At 37.3% G+C, this 16598-nt stretch overlaps 2 protein-coding genes across 5 annotated transcripts in view; one reads left to right on the forward strand and one right to left on the reverse strand.

The window, feature by feature from the left end:
* The window catches only part of LOC131397350 (zinc finger protein 836-like), a 99737-nt gene that overhangs the window by 36473 nt on the left and 46666 nt on the right, over window positions 1-16598 (forward strand). The window lies entirely within an intron of this gene.
* Window positions 1541-16563, reverse strand: LOC131397317 (zinc finger protein 677-like). 4 transcript variants are annotated; one of them, XM_058530120.1, is made up of 5 exons: window positions 16506-16563; window positions 14916-14983; window positions 14556-14762; window positions 9243-9396; window positions 1541-4323 (listed from the first exon to the last, which is right to left on the reverse strand). In XM_058530120.1, exons 4-5 carry the CDS (start codon window positions 9301-9303, stop codon window positions 2756-2758), a joined length of 1629 nt encoding a protein of 542 aa, XP_058386103.1. In that variant the 5' UTR covers window positions 9304-9396; window positions 14556-14762; window positions 14916-14983; window positions 16506-16563; the 3' UTR covers window positions 1541-2755. The 4 variants fall into 4 exon arrangements, with proteins under 4 accessions (XP_058386103.1, XP_058386102.1, XP_058386100.1 ...); XM_058530119.1 differs by lacking the exon at window positions 14556-14762 and having other exon boundaries at window positions 9270-9396; XM_058530117.1 differs by lacking the exon at window positions 14556-14762.

Below are 16598 nucleotides of genomic sequence, written 5' to 3' on the forward strand. Positions count from 1 at the left end.
TATCTAAACAGTATTTCACAACCATTTTCAACAATCATATTGTGAAATGGAATCAATGTGTGCATCAGGAAAAGGAATGTAGTATGTCATTAGCATGAGGAAAATTGTGGTCTTTCCCAAACAAGAAGTCAAGAGTTTGAAGAATAAACATTCAGTTTTATATTAAGGAGTCTGACTCCATTTTTGATGTCTGACTATTGACACCCTTTAAGCCTCAACTACACCCATTTCCTATTCTGTGCATCTGGGCAGGGGAGGCTGATGATAAAACTTGCGTGCTCCTTCCCTTAGCACTAGTTGTAAGTTCACAGCACAAATGAGTATGATCACCCCAGTTCCACCTAGTATCCACCATAACACAAGCCAGTCACCATTCCCTGCTCTCTTTCCATTTTTGTAACAACATGGAAAGTCTACCCCACTCTCCCCAGAAAGCCTCACTACGTAATAAACATTCTTCTAACACTTTAGTGTACAGAATGATCGGTCTGTACTAAGTTTGAGTGGGTGCCATCCTGTTCTAGTGGAGAAGACACAAGTGCAAATTAACAAGAAATGTTTTCAGGGTGAATATATGAAGTTTCTAGTTTATCTATCAAAAAGACATCCCACTGTGTTTGTCCATTCTTTACAGGAAATTCATAAATATTGATCTTTTGAAATTATTTCACTGAGTGCTCTCAGCAAAAAAAAATAGACTGCATTATTTTTATCCTTTTTTTTCAAATACATATTATCATCTTTGACATCTTTTTTTTTCCCCCCAAAGCCCCAGTAGATAGTTGTATGTCATAGTTGCACATCCTTCTAGTTGCTCTATGTGGGACGCAGCCTCAGCATGGCCGGAGAAGCGGTGCGTCAGTGCGCGCCCGGGATCCGAACCTGGGCCGCCAGCAGTGGAGCGCGCACACTTAACCGCTAAGCCACGGGGCCAGCCCTATTTTTATCCTTATTTCTGAAATTTTCTTTTATTTCTTAGTATTTGTCATATGCTTACTATATAGTTCCATTTTCACTACATGTGAAGGTGCAACCCAGGGGTCTCATGTCTGCACAAAAAAAGACATGTAGAAATAAAATCACATGGAGCATATTCGTGAATGGAGACGCAAGTTGTAGGGGGTCAGAGTCTGAAATTGCACTGATATGGTATTTTCATTATAACTACAAAAATAATCTGGAGTACACTATGGATAGAATAACTCAAGTGAGAGTTATGAATATATATTTCCAAAATTGTATGTACTTTGAATCTATCATGAAAAGAAATTGATGTCATGTAACTTTGAGAACCTAATGCTGTATTATCAGTGACATTATAAAGTGCCCCAATGAGGTGGGATATGCTCGGGCTGACAGAAGGCACGTGATTCATTCAGGATTACAAAAAAAACGATTATATTTTACTCACTAAGACATGAAACATATGATATATTCTAAATAAAATGGTATCAAAATGCAGTTTCAGTGGCCAAATTTGAATCCTTCACAAGCACACTGTACCCCAGTTCTTTTGATTAAACTGTCCTCTATAACTGTTTCCAAAAATAAAACCAGTTTTCATTAATCTATGATACATAATAGCTATTGGCTATAAAGGTGACAATCATTCACTCTCCATTTTTTTCTACCACATTTGTCATCTCTAGTAACCCATCATTCTACTCACATGAATATCTCATTCTCTTAATGTTCTGGCCTACTCTTGCTGTTTCATGATCATCTGGTAGAGCAATCCTTTGCTATAATCATCAACAGAAGTCCACAGTCATACCAACAAACCTAGAGAAGGAGCCATGACCACAGAAAACATAATTTAGATAACAGTTTTACATCTATTCTTTGCCACTCCCCATGCTCTTAAATTTATACCATAATTTATCTTAAAATTAGTATCCTAGTTTTTGCAGGTTCCATAGATATGAATAAACCCCACCTAATGAAGGAGGTCCTTTCATCTTACCGATCCCTTCCCTGAGACCATCATGGTGAGAAATGATAAGTATGTACTGAAAGTATAACATCAACAGATTTCAAACTTCAGGTTCTAAGTCATCAATAATACTGTAGCCTTTTCAAGAAACCTCAAATTACTGAATAAAAACTTTTTTTAACTGAAGATAATTGGACCGTTCAACAGATGTTCTTGTTGCACTGATACACTTCATTTCATGAGTTTTAAATACTTTTAAATTTTAATTCTCTGTGAAATTTAACATCTGAGGTTGATTAACTTTAAAAAGTAATAGACTTATTTCCTCCTAGTATGGAGGAAAATTCCCAGTATGAATTTTCTTACTTGTAGTCCATTGAGAGAATTGGTTAAACAATCTATCACCTTCCTTACATTTGTAATGTTTCTGTCCAGTATGAATTCTTTGGTGTGGTCACCACCTCAGAATTCTATCCTGAGGTCATTGCTTAAAGATCTTGACACATTCGTATGGTTTCTATCTCATATGAATTCTTTCATGATCACAGAGTTGTACATCTTTGATAAAGCTGATAAAACTTACATTTGTAAGGTTTCTCTCTGGTAAAAATTCGGTTATGTTCCACAAATCTTAAATTTTGGATAAGCCTTGCCATATATTACATTTGTGTGGTTTCTCTCAAAGATGTATATTCTGACATCAAGTGAGGTGTGAGCCCTGGTTATAGGTTGTGCCACATACAGTACTTTGATATGGTTTCTATCCACAATGGAGTCTCTGATGTTGAGTAAGTCTTGAACAGTTAAGTTTTGTCTCAATCATCATCTGTAAGGTTTCTTTCTCCTATGAATTCTCTGATGATCTCCAAAACTTGAGCTTTGAATAAAAGCATTGCCACATATATTAGGTTTATGCTTCTTTTCAGCATGTAGTTTCTGATGCCTAGTAAGGTTTGCAAATTGAGTAAAGGCTTTGCCACATTCATTACATTTGTAAGGTTTCTCTCCAGTATGGATTTTCTTATGTTGAGTAAGATTTGAACGTTCTGTAAAGGCTTTGCCACATTCATTACATTTGTAGGGTTTCTCTCCCGTATGAATCCTCTCATGACCCCAGAGGTGCGAACGTTTGACAAAAGCCTTATCACATTTATTACATTTGTAACATTTTTCTCCTATATGAATTCTCTGATGTTCCATAAGGCTTGAACGTTGGGTAAAAGCCTTGCCACAGACATTACATTTGTGTGGTTTCTCTCCAGGATGTCTATTCTGATGTCTAGTGAGGTGTGAGCACTGCTTAAAAGCTCTGCCACACACAGTACATATGTAAGGTTTCTCTCCAGTATGGATTCTCTTATGCTGAATAAGGCTAGAATGTTCAGCAAAAGCTTTGCTGCATTTGTTACATTTGTAAGGTTTCTCACCAGTATGAATTCTTTGATGTTGAATAAGTTTTGAAGACTGGTTAAAAGCTTTGCCACATTCACTGCATTTGTAAGGTTTCTCTCCAGTATGTATTCTCTGATGACTTGCAAAGTTTGAATTCTGACTGCAGACTTTACCACATACGTTACATTTATATGGTTTCTCTCCTGTATGAACTCTCCGGTGTCTAGTAAGGTGTGAGATGCGCTTAAAGGCTTTGCCACACTCATTACATTTGTAAGGTCTCTGTCCAGAATGAATTCTCTCATGATCTGTGAGGTTTGAGCTTTTGCTAAAAGCCTTCCCATAGTCATTACATTGGTAAGATTTTTCTCTGGCTTGAGTTCTCCTGTGTTGTGCATATAACAAAGAATATTTTAAAAGATTCCTATATCTATTACAAATGTTTTTGACACTAGGAATACTTCTTTGAAGTGGTGAAAGTGAGGAACCATTGTTGACAGACTTCTCAATGTGACTGCATTCAGAAATTTTCTCCTCAGTTTGAAATCTCTGCAGTTCAGCCTGGTGTGCCTGCCAACTTAATTCAGTTCTATTTTCCAAACACTTTATATACTTGTTTCCAGCATTGCTTAAATTATTTTTCAGTTTTAAGGAATTCCTTATGAATGGCTTATCAGAAAGCATGAAATGTTCATATGCATTATTTCTTACTGAAATACTCTGCTTTTGAGGAAAATCAATTGAGGATTTATTATATTGTTGATCTTTTCTGTGAGGGAGACTTTTGTTATGGGTCAAAGGCACTCCTTTGTCATTTCTTGCATCATATCCCCACTCACTGTCATGCTCATGCATATTTTCCAAGACTTCCTTGATGTCAAAATCCTTGATGCCACGCCTTTCATTTCTTTCCAATATCACTAGATGGTATAATTCTCCTTTATCAATGTCCTCTCTTGGTGATAATTCTTTTATTGCAAATCCAGCAGAAAGGGTTCCTATTAAATAGAGTTGGAAGATAAATATTTTATATTGAACTACATAATTACACAAAAAATAATACTTATAATGAACATAGTTATGTAGTTTCTCCAGAATGGTCCTCAAACACTATTATGATATACAGATTTTTTTTGGTTTTCTTTGTATACTTTTTTCTTTTTTTTTTTTGCTGATAAAGATTCACCCTGAGCTAACATCCGTTGCCAATCTTCCTCTTTTTTTTTGGCTTGAGGAGGATTAGCCCTGAGCTAACATCTGTGCCAATCTTCCTTTACTTTATATGTATGGGTCACCATCACAGCATGGCTGACAAGTGGTGTAGTTCCACGCCCAGGATCCAAAGCCGCAAACTCAGGGCCACCAAAGCAGAGCATGCCGAACTTAACCACCAGGCCATGGGGTCAGCCCCCTTCTTTTTATACTTTTAATCATTTTTTCCATAATAATGTTTTCTCTGACCTTAGATAAATTTTCAAAGCATACATTATATACTATACATATTTTTGGTCATATAACTAGATAAATGATACTCCATAGTTAGGAGTTGATCTATATATGAGCTATTATATAACTGCATGCATGATATCATAATTGAGATTTCAGACTGTCTTCCTTAATTCTTAATCTTTACAATAATGTGTGTTTACTAATAATGTGTGTTTAATAATGTATAGGGATATTATGCAAGCAAAAACATACTAAAAAAAGTCTGTATATCACAATAATAATAAATAAAACATTTTAGTAACCCACGATAAATATAGCAAGTAACTTAATAAGTAACCACAGTTATACAAAACAATAGTCTTCGGAATTCTAAAGAATTATTCTTTAAGAACTAAAAACAAAAACAATTATATTCCAGAAACAGCACACAATAGGAAATATGAAAAATATGTTGAGAATCATTGGATTTTGAAATATCAGGTTCAAGTAAACACATAAAATTTATCAATTTGGCATAAGATTTTTAGTCCAAGTGTCCTTGCTAGTTATATAAAAATAAAAGAGTCTCTTTTACTGGAATTCTTAAATTATTTATTTAATTATAATTATTTCTTAATGATTTGAAATCATATCTTTGGATCTTTTCACATTACAATCAAGACACATAAGAGACATTGGGTAAGAAGTGCTCTTACTATATATATTAGTAAATATATACGTCTCGTTATGAATCAATAGAAATTAATACATACTTACACAAAAGTAATGAATTCTGACTTCACAAACATCATCAGAAAATAATACCCTTAAGGGACATTACTAAATGACTTAGAGCACAGTATGGTTGGTATGGAAGGGCAGTATTAGTAGCAGCATTTAAGTGTAGAAACATTTTTTAGCAGTGCCATGGTGATCCACGGCAGAGGTCTATGTACAGAGACGTGGTCAGCAATATTAGTGGCCAATAATAGCCAAAAGAAGGACAGCAATGGGATGTGTGTCATCAGAGACCAGCTGACTTTTTCTGGAATTCATAGAAAAGGAGGACAGGGAACAAAACAGGCTTCATGGGTTAACTGATACATGTAATTCCAAGAACTTAAGAGATTGGGAAACATGAGTAATGCATATTACTAAGTGAAAGAAGATAATCTGAAAAGGCTATATGACATTCTAGATTGCAACTATATGACATTCTAGAAAAGGCAAAACTATGGAGACAGTAATCAGTGGTCGCAGGGGTCAGGAGGAAGGAAGAGATGAACAGACAGAGCACAAAATTTTTAAGGCAATGAAATTATTGTGTATGATACTTTTATGGTAGATGTGTGTCATTGTATATTTGTCCAAACCCATAAAATGTAGAACACGAAGAGTGAATGAACTCTAAGGTAAATATGGACTTTGGGTGATAAAGATGTGCCAGTACAGGTTCATTAATGGTAACAAATATACCACTCTGGTGCAGATGTTGATAATGAGGAGGGTCTGCATGTGTAGGGGTAAGAAATACATAAGAAATCTCTGTTCCTTCCACTTGATTTTTCTGTGAACCTAAAACTGCTTGAAAAAACAAAGTCTATTAAAAAAAATGTATGTTGGGGATGGCCCGGTGGTGTAGTGGTAAAATTTGTGTGCTTCACTTTGGCGCATGGGGTTTGCCGGTTTGGATCCTGGGCACAGACCTAAGCACTGCTCATCAAGCCATGCTGTGGCAGCGTCCCACAAAGAAAATAGAGGAAGATGGGCACAGATGTTAGGCCAGAGCCAATCTTTCTCAACAACAAAAGAGGAAGACTGGTAACAGATGTTAGCTCAGGGCCAATCTTCCTCACGCACACACACACACAAAAATCGTGTATGTTAATAGGTACTAAGTAGGGCCGGCTCCGTGGTGTAGTGGTTAAGTGCGCAGGCTCCACTGCTGGCGGCCAGGGTTCGGATCCCAGGCACGCAACAATGCACTGCTTGTTAGGCCATGCTGTGGCGGTGTCCCACATAAAGCAGAGGAAGATGGGCACAGATGTTAGCCCAGGGCCAGTCTTCCTCAGCAAAAAGAGGAGGATTGGCATGGATGTTAGCTCAGGGCTGATCTTCCTCACAAAATAAATAAATAAATAAATATTTTTTTAAAAAATACGTAGTAATTAATATGACACAGAAGTAAAAGGAATAACTAAGACTATCATTTAAAAATATTCTGGAAGTTATATACGTTTTAGGGAAACTAATGTTGAGTCATAAACACTCAAGAAAGAAATTCTTTAAAATATAAAAAATAATCTTTATTCCATGATTCAACAGCCCCAAATTGTAGATATAAAAACAAAGAACACTAAGAGTATTATGAAAAATATGGAACAGGTGATTAAATAAATAAAAAACAAGGTCATTTATAACAATGAAATTTGCAACATGAAAGTATCAGTGACTTAAACAAAACAAATTACAGTGGACCTACAGATCGTGGCATCATTCAACTTTATAAGGTCCCTCAATAAGATGTGTCAAAATCATATTTGTTGAAAGTGAGTAAATACCACACACATGGCATAAACAGTGTGGCATGAATAGTAGTTTAGTCAACAGTTTCATAGATATTAGGCTGTGAATTTGGACAGTGTTCTCCTTAGGCTAAGTTCCTACATCTTTTCTTGCAGGCTCAAAGGAGATGATCATATTATGTTTAATCACCATTGTCATACTGCTGTAGGGAGGCATCGTTAAATTCCACAAAAACCAGAAGGACACTTATCATAAAGTCAGGCTCCCCTGATACTTTCTATGTCAGTATCCTGGGACATGCTGACCACTCTCCCCAGGGGGTATGTAGCAGGATAATACTGTAACATATTAATCAGTGTTCCTCTTCAAGAATTTTCTGTTACCCAGTAAACAACCTCCATGGGAGAGTCTAATAGAAGTTGTCTATCACCTAAAGGTGGGTTATCACAACAGAAAAAGAGGATGAAACTTCAGGCCCTTAGAATGTATATTTCAAAAGCAAGTTTCAGAGGCAAAATCTTAGAGGAGAATGAGAAATCATGAAGACCAAGGTCCTTCTAGGTTCCTAGACAGGTAGAGAGCTGGAAGACGGAGAAAAGTAGAAGATATGAGTGTAAAATAAGAGAATCAGATTCTGGCGGGTTCTTGAGAAGGAGGTTTGTGCTCTGCCCACGGGCTGTAAGGTGAGTGCCTGAAAGACTGAGATATACTCCCTTAAGCAATGGGGACTAAAGAGAGGATCTCAGTGTCTAGTCTTTATATTACTGCTCAGTAATCTCAAAAGATCCACTGCATTCCTCTTTACACACGTGTGGCAAAAAGAGAACTGAAGAGATGGCTGAGGGGCCTGAACATGCAGACAGGGCTTGACACAGCCCTAGGAAGTTTCATGGAACTCCAAATACAATGGAAGAACAGCTATTTTTTTCCTTTCTCCTGAGAAGTTCTCCCAGGGACATAAAATGCGAATAGAAACTGAATAGGTCCTGGAGTCAAGACTAGAGGCCTCAGCTCTGATCTGTAAGAACTGAGAACCAAGAGAGATCAAGGGGAAAGAGGACTCCTTAGAGACAGCCATGTCAGTCCTTCTCAAAACAAGGGAAAAGATGGTCAAAGAAGCCAGATAACAGAGTGTTGCAGGGCATGATAAATCCTTTTCCTTGGTTCTGTGTGAGGCGGAGCATCACGGTAGAATGCAGGTTTAAACTTTTACACATTTAAATAAGTGTAAGTATGTGGGGGGCAGATTTTCTTTGAGAACTCATAAAATAATTTTTTATTTCCCATAGATGTTTCTCATTTAAGTAGAGTTTCCCAAACAATCTTTAATGGAGCAGCTTACTCTGTGCCCATCTGAGCTCTTACTTGTGTTCACACCTCCATATATTCCCACCTGTCTGCATTTTTTCCTATTTCCACTTCACTCTCCACAGTCCAGAGCTGTTTCCCTTGCTTGAAAATGGAGATAACATTCTGCTCAAGAGTGTTTTCCTCTTATAAAGAAAAATGGAACATGATATGCTATGCTTTTCCAGAACACATTCTCAGCTCTTTGTTCAGCTAAGAGAGGACATTATAGACAGGCCTAGAAAAGTATTTCAAAAATCAGTCAACTGCTTGCCTCATTCCAAATGCTACAGGGTTATTTGAAGTATGCAGGCATCTAGCTCTGTCCCAAGAACTAGTGAATCAAAAGCACAAGAGTAGATATTTTTAAAAATTTGCCATAAGGTTCTCTGACTATTACTGTTCTGCAACCACCACTAATCACACACAATCTGTGCAGAACTTCTGAAAAAAGGGGAAGTTAGAGTCCATGTGCCACACTAGGAAGCCTTTCCTTTCTGAACCAAAACAGCTTCAATCACTCTCTTAAGAACAGGGATTTGGAACTCAGACAAGCGAGTCAGGGGCTCCCAAAAGACTCTCAAGGGAAAATGCAAGGACAGACAAAAGTAGTTACCAACTTCAGAAGGGAAGTTATGCTCACCCAGGGAGAGCAGGTTCCTGTAGTTCTCCAACATCACGTCCCTGTACAAAGCCCTCTGAGCAGGGTCCAGGCATTCCCACTCCTCCTGAGAGAATTCTATGGCCACATCCCTGAAGGTCAACTGTCCCTGAAAGGAAAGCACATTTCACCACATGGACAGGGAGAGGGTTCTTATTTTGACACAAAATGGGAGAAGCAGAGATGTATAAGGATCAAATTGGCTGGAGTGAGTGTTCCCACTGATCTATGTAAGATAATTTTGAGCAAGTTATATTTCTCTATTATTTATAACTGAGGTGAAATTCACATAACATAAAGTTAGCCATTTTAAGATACAATTCGGCAACATTTACTACATTCACAACGTTGCACAAACATCAGCTCTATCCAGTTCAAAAACATCTTTATCATCCCAGAGGAAATCCATTACCCATTAAGCAATTGAATCCCATTCCTCTTCCCCTACCCCGCCCCCCATCCCTGATAATCACTAATATGCTTTCCATCTCTATGGATTTACCTATTTTGGATATTTTCATATAAATGGAATAGTATGAAATGTCTGACTTTTTGTGTCCAGCTTCTTAGAATACTCTTGGTTCATCCATGGTGTATTATGTATCAGGACTACATTCCTTTTTTTACTGCTAAATAATTTCATTGTATGACTATACCACATTTTATTCATTCACTCATCCATTGATGGACATTTGGGTTGTTTCCACATTTTGGCCAATGTTATTTGTACTACTATGAACTTTCATGTACAACTACATGTGTGAATACCTGTTTTCAATTATTCTAGGTATATAAATGGGAGTGGAATTGCTGTGTCGCATGGCTTAATTTTTTTAAGAATCTGCCATACTGTTTTCAACCACAGCTACACCATTTTACCAGCAAAGTATCAGGATTCTAATTTCTCCAAATTTTTACCAACACTTGTTATTTTCTGTTTTCATACGGCCATCCTACTCGGTGTGAAATGATATTTCATTGTGGTTTTGATTTCACATTTTCCTAATAACTAACTTCACTGAACATCTTTTCATGTGCTTGTTGGCCATATGTATATCTTCCATGGAGAAATGTCTATTAAAATCCTTTGAACATTTTTTAATTGGGTTCTTTGTATTTTAATTGCTGAGTTGTAGAGAGTTCTTCATATATTCTGGATACTAGACCCTGACCAGATATGGGATTTGCAAATAATTTCTCCCATTTGGTAGATTATGTTTTCACTTTCACTTATGTTTTCACTTTCACAATATCTGTCAAATGCACAAACATTGCTAATTTTGATCAAGACCAATTTATCTATTTTGTCTTTCTTTCTTTTGCTTCTGGTGTTATATCTAAAACTGCATCACCAAATCCAAGGTCATGAAGACTTAGCCCTATGTTTTCATCTAAGAGTTTTATAGCTTCACATCTTAAATTTAGTCTTTGATTAATTTTGATTGACTTATTTATATGGTGAAAGTTAGAGGTTCAATTTCATTCTCTTTCATGTGGATATGCAATTCTCCCAGCACCATTTAACAGACTATTCTTTTCCCACTGAATGTTTTTGGCACCCTTGTAAAAAAGGAATTGATTATAGATGTATGGATTTACTTGTGGATTCTCAGTTCTATCACTTTGATTATATTTCTATCCTCATGCTGGAACCACAGTTTTGATTACTCTAGGTTTGTGGTAAGGTTTGACACTGGGAATTTTAAGTCCTCCAACTCTGTTCTTTTCTTTCACATTTATTTTGGTTATTTGGGGTCCTTACCAATATGAATTTTACGATCAGGTTTCCCATTTGTGTAAAAAAGGCTGTTGGGATTTTGCTGAGGATTTAATAGCATCTTTATATTACTTTGGGGAGTACTGCCATCTTAACAACAGTAAATCTTCCAATCCAGCAACACCAAATATCTTGACATTTATTTAACTTTTCTTTAATTTCCTTCAGCAAGACTTTGTAGTTTCCCATGTATAAATCTTCCATTGCCTTGGATAAATTTATTCCTATTCTTTTTGATGTTCTTATAAATGGAACTGTTTACTTAATTTCTTTCAATTTGTTGACTGCTAGTGTACAGAAATACAACTGATTTTTGAGTGTTGATATTGTATTCTACAAGTTCAGTGAACTTATTGTCTCTAATAGGTTTTTTTTTTGAGGATTCTTCAGGTATTTCTAAATATGTGTCACGTATTCTGTGAATAAGAGATAGTTTGACTTCTTTTCCAATTTTGACACCTTTTATTTCTTCTTCTTATCTATCTTCTCTGGATAGAACTTCCAGTACAATGTTCAAGTATAGTGGCAAAATGGGGCACCCTTGTGTTGTTCTTGTTATTAGGGGAAAGTTTTCAGACTTTCCCCAATGAGTATGATGTTAGCTGTGGGATTTTAATAAATAGCCTTTTTCAGATTGAGGAAGTTCCATTTTATTTCTAGCACTGAGTATACTCTGTTTTTGTTGGATGGAGTGCTCTGTATATATCTTTAGGTCTAGTTGGTTTACAGTGTTGCTCAGTCCTTTATTTCCTTTTTGATTTTCTGTCTGGGTGTTCTATCCATTATTAAAAGGGGAGTATTGAGGTCTCCAAATATTATAGTAGAACTACCTCTCTCTCTTCAATTTTTGCTTCAAAAAAGGCAGGGCTTAGTTATTATGTGCATATTGTTCACAGTTTTCTATTCTTCATAGATTGACCTTTTAATCAACATATAATGTATTTCAACATATCTGGTAACAATTTTATGAGTTAAGTCTATATTTAGTCTTACAGTTGTATAGCTACCCAGCTAGGTTTGAATGGAACATCTTTTAATCTATTTGAGTATGTAAAATGAGCCTTTTGTAGACAGATATAATGCGATCATTTTTTTTTAATGACAATTCTTCCAATCTTTGCCTTTTAATGAAGAGTTTCTTTACATTTAAAGTAACAGCTGATAAGGGATGCATTACTTATGCCCTTTAGCTATGTGCTTTCTATAGGTCAAATATCTTCGTTTCATAATTCCTCTTACTTCCTTCTTTGTGTGTGTATCTCTGGTGTGCATATCATTTTGATTCCTTTCATATTTACCTTTCTCTATATTTTTTATTTTCTTAGTGGTTACCCTGGGCATTAGAGTTTACATAATAAATGAATAATATTTGAGCTTCAGTTGATACTAACTCAGCTTTAATAGCATACAACAACTGCTCCTAGAGTCTCCCTTTATATTGTTATTGTCAAAAATTACTTCTTTATAGATTTTGCATTCAACAGCAGACTTTAAGTCATGTTGAAGAAAATGAGTTAAAAACCAAAATACAATACTGGCTTTTGTATTTACCTATGCACTTACCTTTACCAGTGTCCTTTATTTGTTCCTACAGCTTTGAGGTACTGGTAGTGTCCTTTCATTTCAGCCTAAAGAACTAAATTTAGTATTTCATGTAGGATAATTATCAGCATAAACTCCCTCAGCTTTTATTTTTCTAGGAGTTTCTTAATTTCACGATCAGTTATGAAGATTAGTTTGCCTGATGTTAAATTCTCGGTAGACTTTTATCTTTCCCACTTGAAATATGTCATCTCACTGCTTCCTGGCCTCCATAGCTTCTGATGAGAAATAGGTTGTGAATCTCACTGAGGATCCCTAGACATGAGAAGTCATTTCTGTCTTGCTACTTTCCACATTCTTTTTTGTCTTTTAATGGTTGATTATGTGTTCTCAAGGATCCCTAGGTATTTATCATATTTGAAGTTCATGGGGCTTCTTGTATATGTAGATTCCTCTTTTCTATAAATTTGGGAGGTTTTCAGCTCTTATTTGTTCAAATATTCTTTCTGCCCTTTCCTCTTTCTCCTTTCCTTCTCAGACTCCTATTATGTGTATATTAGTATGCTTGATAGTGTCAAAAGATTTCTTATTCTCTGTTCATTTTTCTTCTTTTTTCCCCTTTCTTCTGCTCAGGCAGTATAATTCCAACTAACCTATGTTTAGGCTGATTGACTCTTTATTCTGATTGTTAATCTGCTGTTGAGACCTTCTAGGGAATTTTCAATTTTAGCTCCAGAATTTCTATTTCATCCTTTTTCTGTAATTTCTCTTTAATATTTTCTATTTGTTGTCCAATCTGGAGAAATCCTCAGATATCTGTAGTGAAGCTGGCCTGCTCAGAAGCAGCCACTATTGTATTCTTTATAACAGTAAAAAATCGTAAAGAACCCATGTGTCTTCATTAAGAAATACTCCAATGAGGATCTAAAAAGGCAAGTTATCGGGCCAGCCTGGTGGTGCAGTGGTTAAGTGCACGCGCTCCACTTCAGCGGCCCGAGAGTTCACAGGTTCAGATCCCAGGCAGACACCAACGTACCATTTGTCAAGCCATGCTGTGGCAGCATCCCATATAAAGTAGAGGAAGATGGGCACGGATGTTAGCCCAGGGCCAATCTTCCTCAGCAAAAAAAGAGGAGGATTGGCATCGGATGTTAGCTCAGGGCTGATCTTCCTGACAAAAAAATAAATAAAAGTAAAAATGCAAGTTATTGCTATGTTTACTAACTTGAAAACAACTCCAAGATATATGGTGTATCAATATTTAAATCTGCAGAATCAAATATCGTTAACAAAATTTTTACTGAAGAATATTTTCTAAAATCACATTACGATATATATGTGCATTTTTACAAGATTTGCACTAAGGAGAACTAACAGTGGTTCCTGACAGAGACAGTAAGTGATGGTGGAACACGTGACAGGGCAGGGGATATTTTACTCCTTAGTCTCTAAACTGCATCACTGTGTGGAACTGAACCACAAAAACACACACATGAAATATTTAATACAAAAAAGTATAACATTTAACAACAATTAGTGGAATCAGAGTTTGGCCCCAGCCTCTCTGGTGACAGGAAGTTCTGTTCCTATGTCTTGGCTAAATGCTAACCGTTTTTATCTAAAACATCCACTGCAGGAGAGTCCCTAAATGAACACCAGTGTCTTTGGGAGATGGATGTGCTGTGAATAATTTAAAGAACCCTTACTGTTAGACAATTAGGTTGATTCTACATTTTAAAACTAATTATGTAATAAAACACCCTCTCTATTCCTTATTTCTATTTCTGAACTTCACATTCTATTCCAAAGTATTAATATTTCGAAGTCAGAAACACACTGATTCACTTGTTTCACTTCAACTGCATTTATAACATCAGACAAAGCAGGTTTCCCCCATCAGTCTTCTTTTCCAGTTTCCCAGGTATTTGTGCACATAATACATCACTTACATAAGGAGTCTCTTCAACCCTGGTTTACAGAGCTGAACAGGCATCCAGAGGGGGCCCCCACACAATCTCTACTGTCTAGCCTCACTGACACCACAGAGCCTACTCCCCATCTCCAATCCATGCCTGGGTAGACAACCCTTCACAGGATGATCCCCTGAAAGGAGCCTCTTCCTAAGCTCCAGGTCATGGGTCACAATGAGATGGAATCTGCATAGAGATGAGAAGGGACCAACAGAAGGCCCTGTGGGAAAGTCAATATTTTAGGCAGGATACTTCAGAGACAGACTATATTAGTAAGTCCAAAATGTGGCAGTGTAGGAACGAGGGAACAGAAAAATCAATTAAGAATGTGACTTCTACCTGGGAAAGAGTCATTTCTTCCTCTTTCTTTCCTCTTCCTCTGGGCTTCTTTCTCAAGTAAGATTATTCTGTGTGACAAAAATATGTTGTTTAATGCTTAGAAACAACATACCCACCTTCTCTGCCACAGGTTCACATAACAGGGAAAACCTGAATATGGGAAAAAGATGATACTTTGCTGTCCACTGTAACAGGAGGGATGTAGGGACAATAAACTCTTATAAGGAGACCAGTGAGTGAGTTTTTCACCCATTTCTTCAGAAAGCCCTCTCCTCCTGCTGAAACCCACACACTCTGCTGCACCTGCACTGTCCTTTGTCCACTTGGCACTCAGCCAAAGGAAAGTGCCTTATCTAAGTCCTTGGCTCTCCCTGGGCAACCAGCCAGACTGGCTGATGCAGGATGCAGAATCCTGTCTTTTCCATCAATTTGGACCAACCCTAAAGGGCCATGCCAACTCCAGAGCTTCCTGCTGTAGATATACTGAGGAGTTTAGATTTTTGTCCTGAGGGTGATGGGAAACCATTAGAGGGTTTAATGCCAAGAAACGACACAATCAAACTTAAGATTTATCCATGATACAAACAGAAAGAAAGAGAAGCACGACTGTCTCTGAGCCTACACCCCTGCCTCTTTCTTAGTGGTTTTGATTATTTCGGAGGACTGTGACACATTTCCAATTCTAATTATCACTGAGCACCCTCTCAGACACATGCCCAACTGTGAAAATCATGTCAGGGATCCCATTTGCTCAGACTCAGAATTCCTGGTCTACTCTATCATTTCCATGTTACAGCTGGGTGCACTGAGGCTCAGAGGGGGAGAAAGTTTACCAAGTTACCCTGAAGAGGTCTGACTTCAGTGAGCAGAACGGGGTGTAAGTAGTCGCCTGGACAGGGCAGTAGAAAAGTTCTGTTCTAATTCCAGATGACATTTCACATTCCTGAGCAAGAGAAGATTCTCTTTCATGGGTTTAATCAAACTCAAGCATTTATTTCCTCTTTTCCAGAAAAGTATTTAAGAAATGAAGTTACAAATAGTTTTGGAAAACCTGGAAGAGGGTCACTTCACTTGGAGATGGGCTCTGAGCAATCTGTTCATCATGGACACATGAGCTGTGTGGGAACAAAGTTCCACATCCATCCAGCCCATCCTTCAACATCTGTACAGAAAGGACAAAGGGGACGTGAGGGGAACATCCACGTAGTTGGAGACTTCAGCTTGGAAGTCACTAATTTAACAGATCACTTTAGGGAAGGCATAAACTGTTGACTCTTTAACTAGTTAAACTAGGTTTTCAGTGTTAAAAGATTATCAACATCCTTACCAGATGCATAGTGAAATACTATAGTTATTCACAGACATCAAAGAACAGTTCCAGTATATAATAGAGGAGAAACCATATAAACCTCATTCTCTGAACAATAAAATTAAGTGTTGGCCCCACTCAGTTGCAACCTCCGTTTCAATCCCCGCATTCTTTATCCCTAAACTTTCTGGTGGCCTCTAACTCCATGTATTTCTGCTTCTTTCTCCCCATCTCTGTTCCCCCCTGCTCTCCCTGGAGGGGGGCGAAGGGCACATACCCACCTCCTGAGTGAGGACTGGACCACGCGGTTGGGCGCGGGTAGGGGAGTCGTGAGTCAGAGAAAGTTTCTGAGCAGGAAAACGACGCGGCGGGCG

Source organism: Diceros bicornis, chromosome 34 (genome assembly GCF_020826845.1).
Source record: "Diceros bicornis minor isolate mBicDic1 chromosome 34, mDicBic1.mat.cur, whole genome shotgun sequence".
NCBI classification, from domain to species: Eukaryota; Metazoa; Chordata; class Mammalia; order Perissodactyla; family Rhinocerotidae; genus Diceros; species Diceros bicornis.

Bases quoted from the DNA above. Each gene is read 5' to 3' on its own strand.
- LOC131397317 (XM_058530117.1), bottom strand. The intron at 4,324-9,242 runs GTAACTACTTTT...TCTATTTAATAG, and splicing joins TAACTTCCCTTCTGAAGTTG to GAACCCTTTCTGCTGGATTT.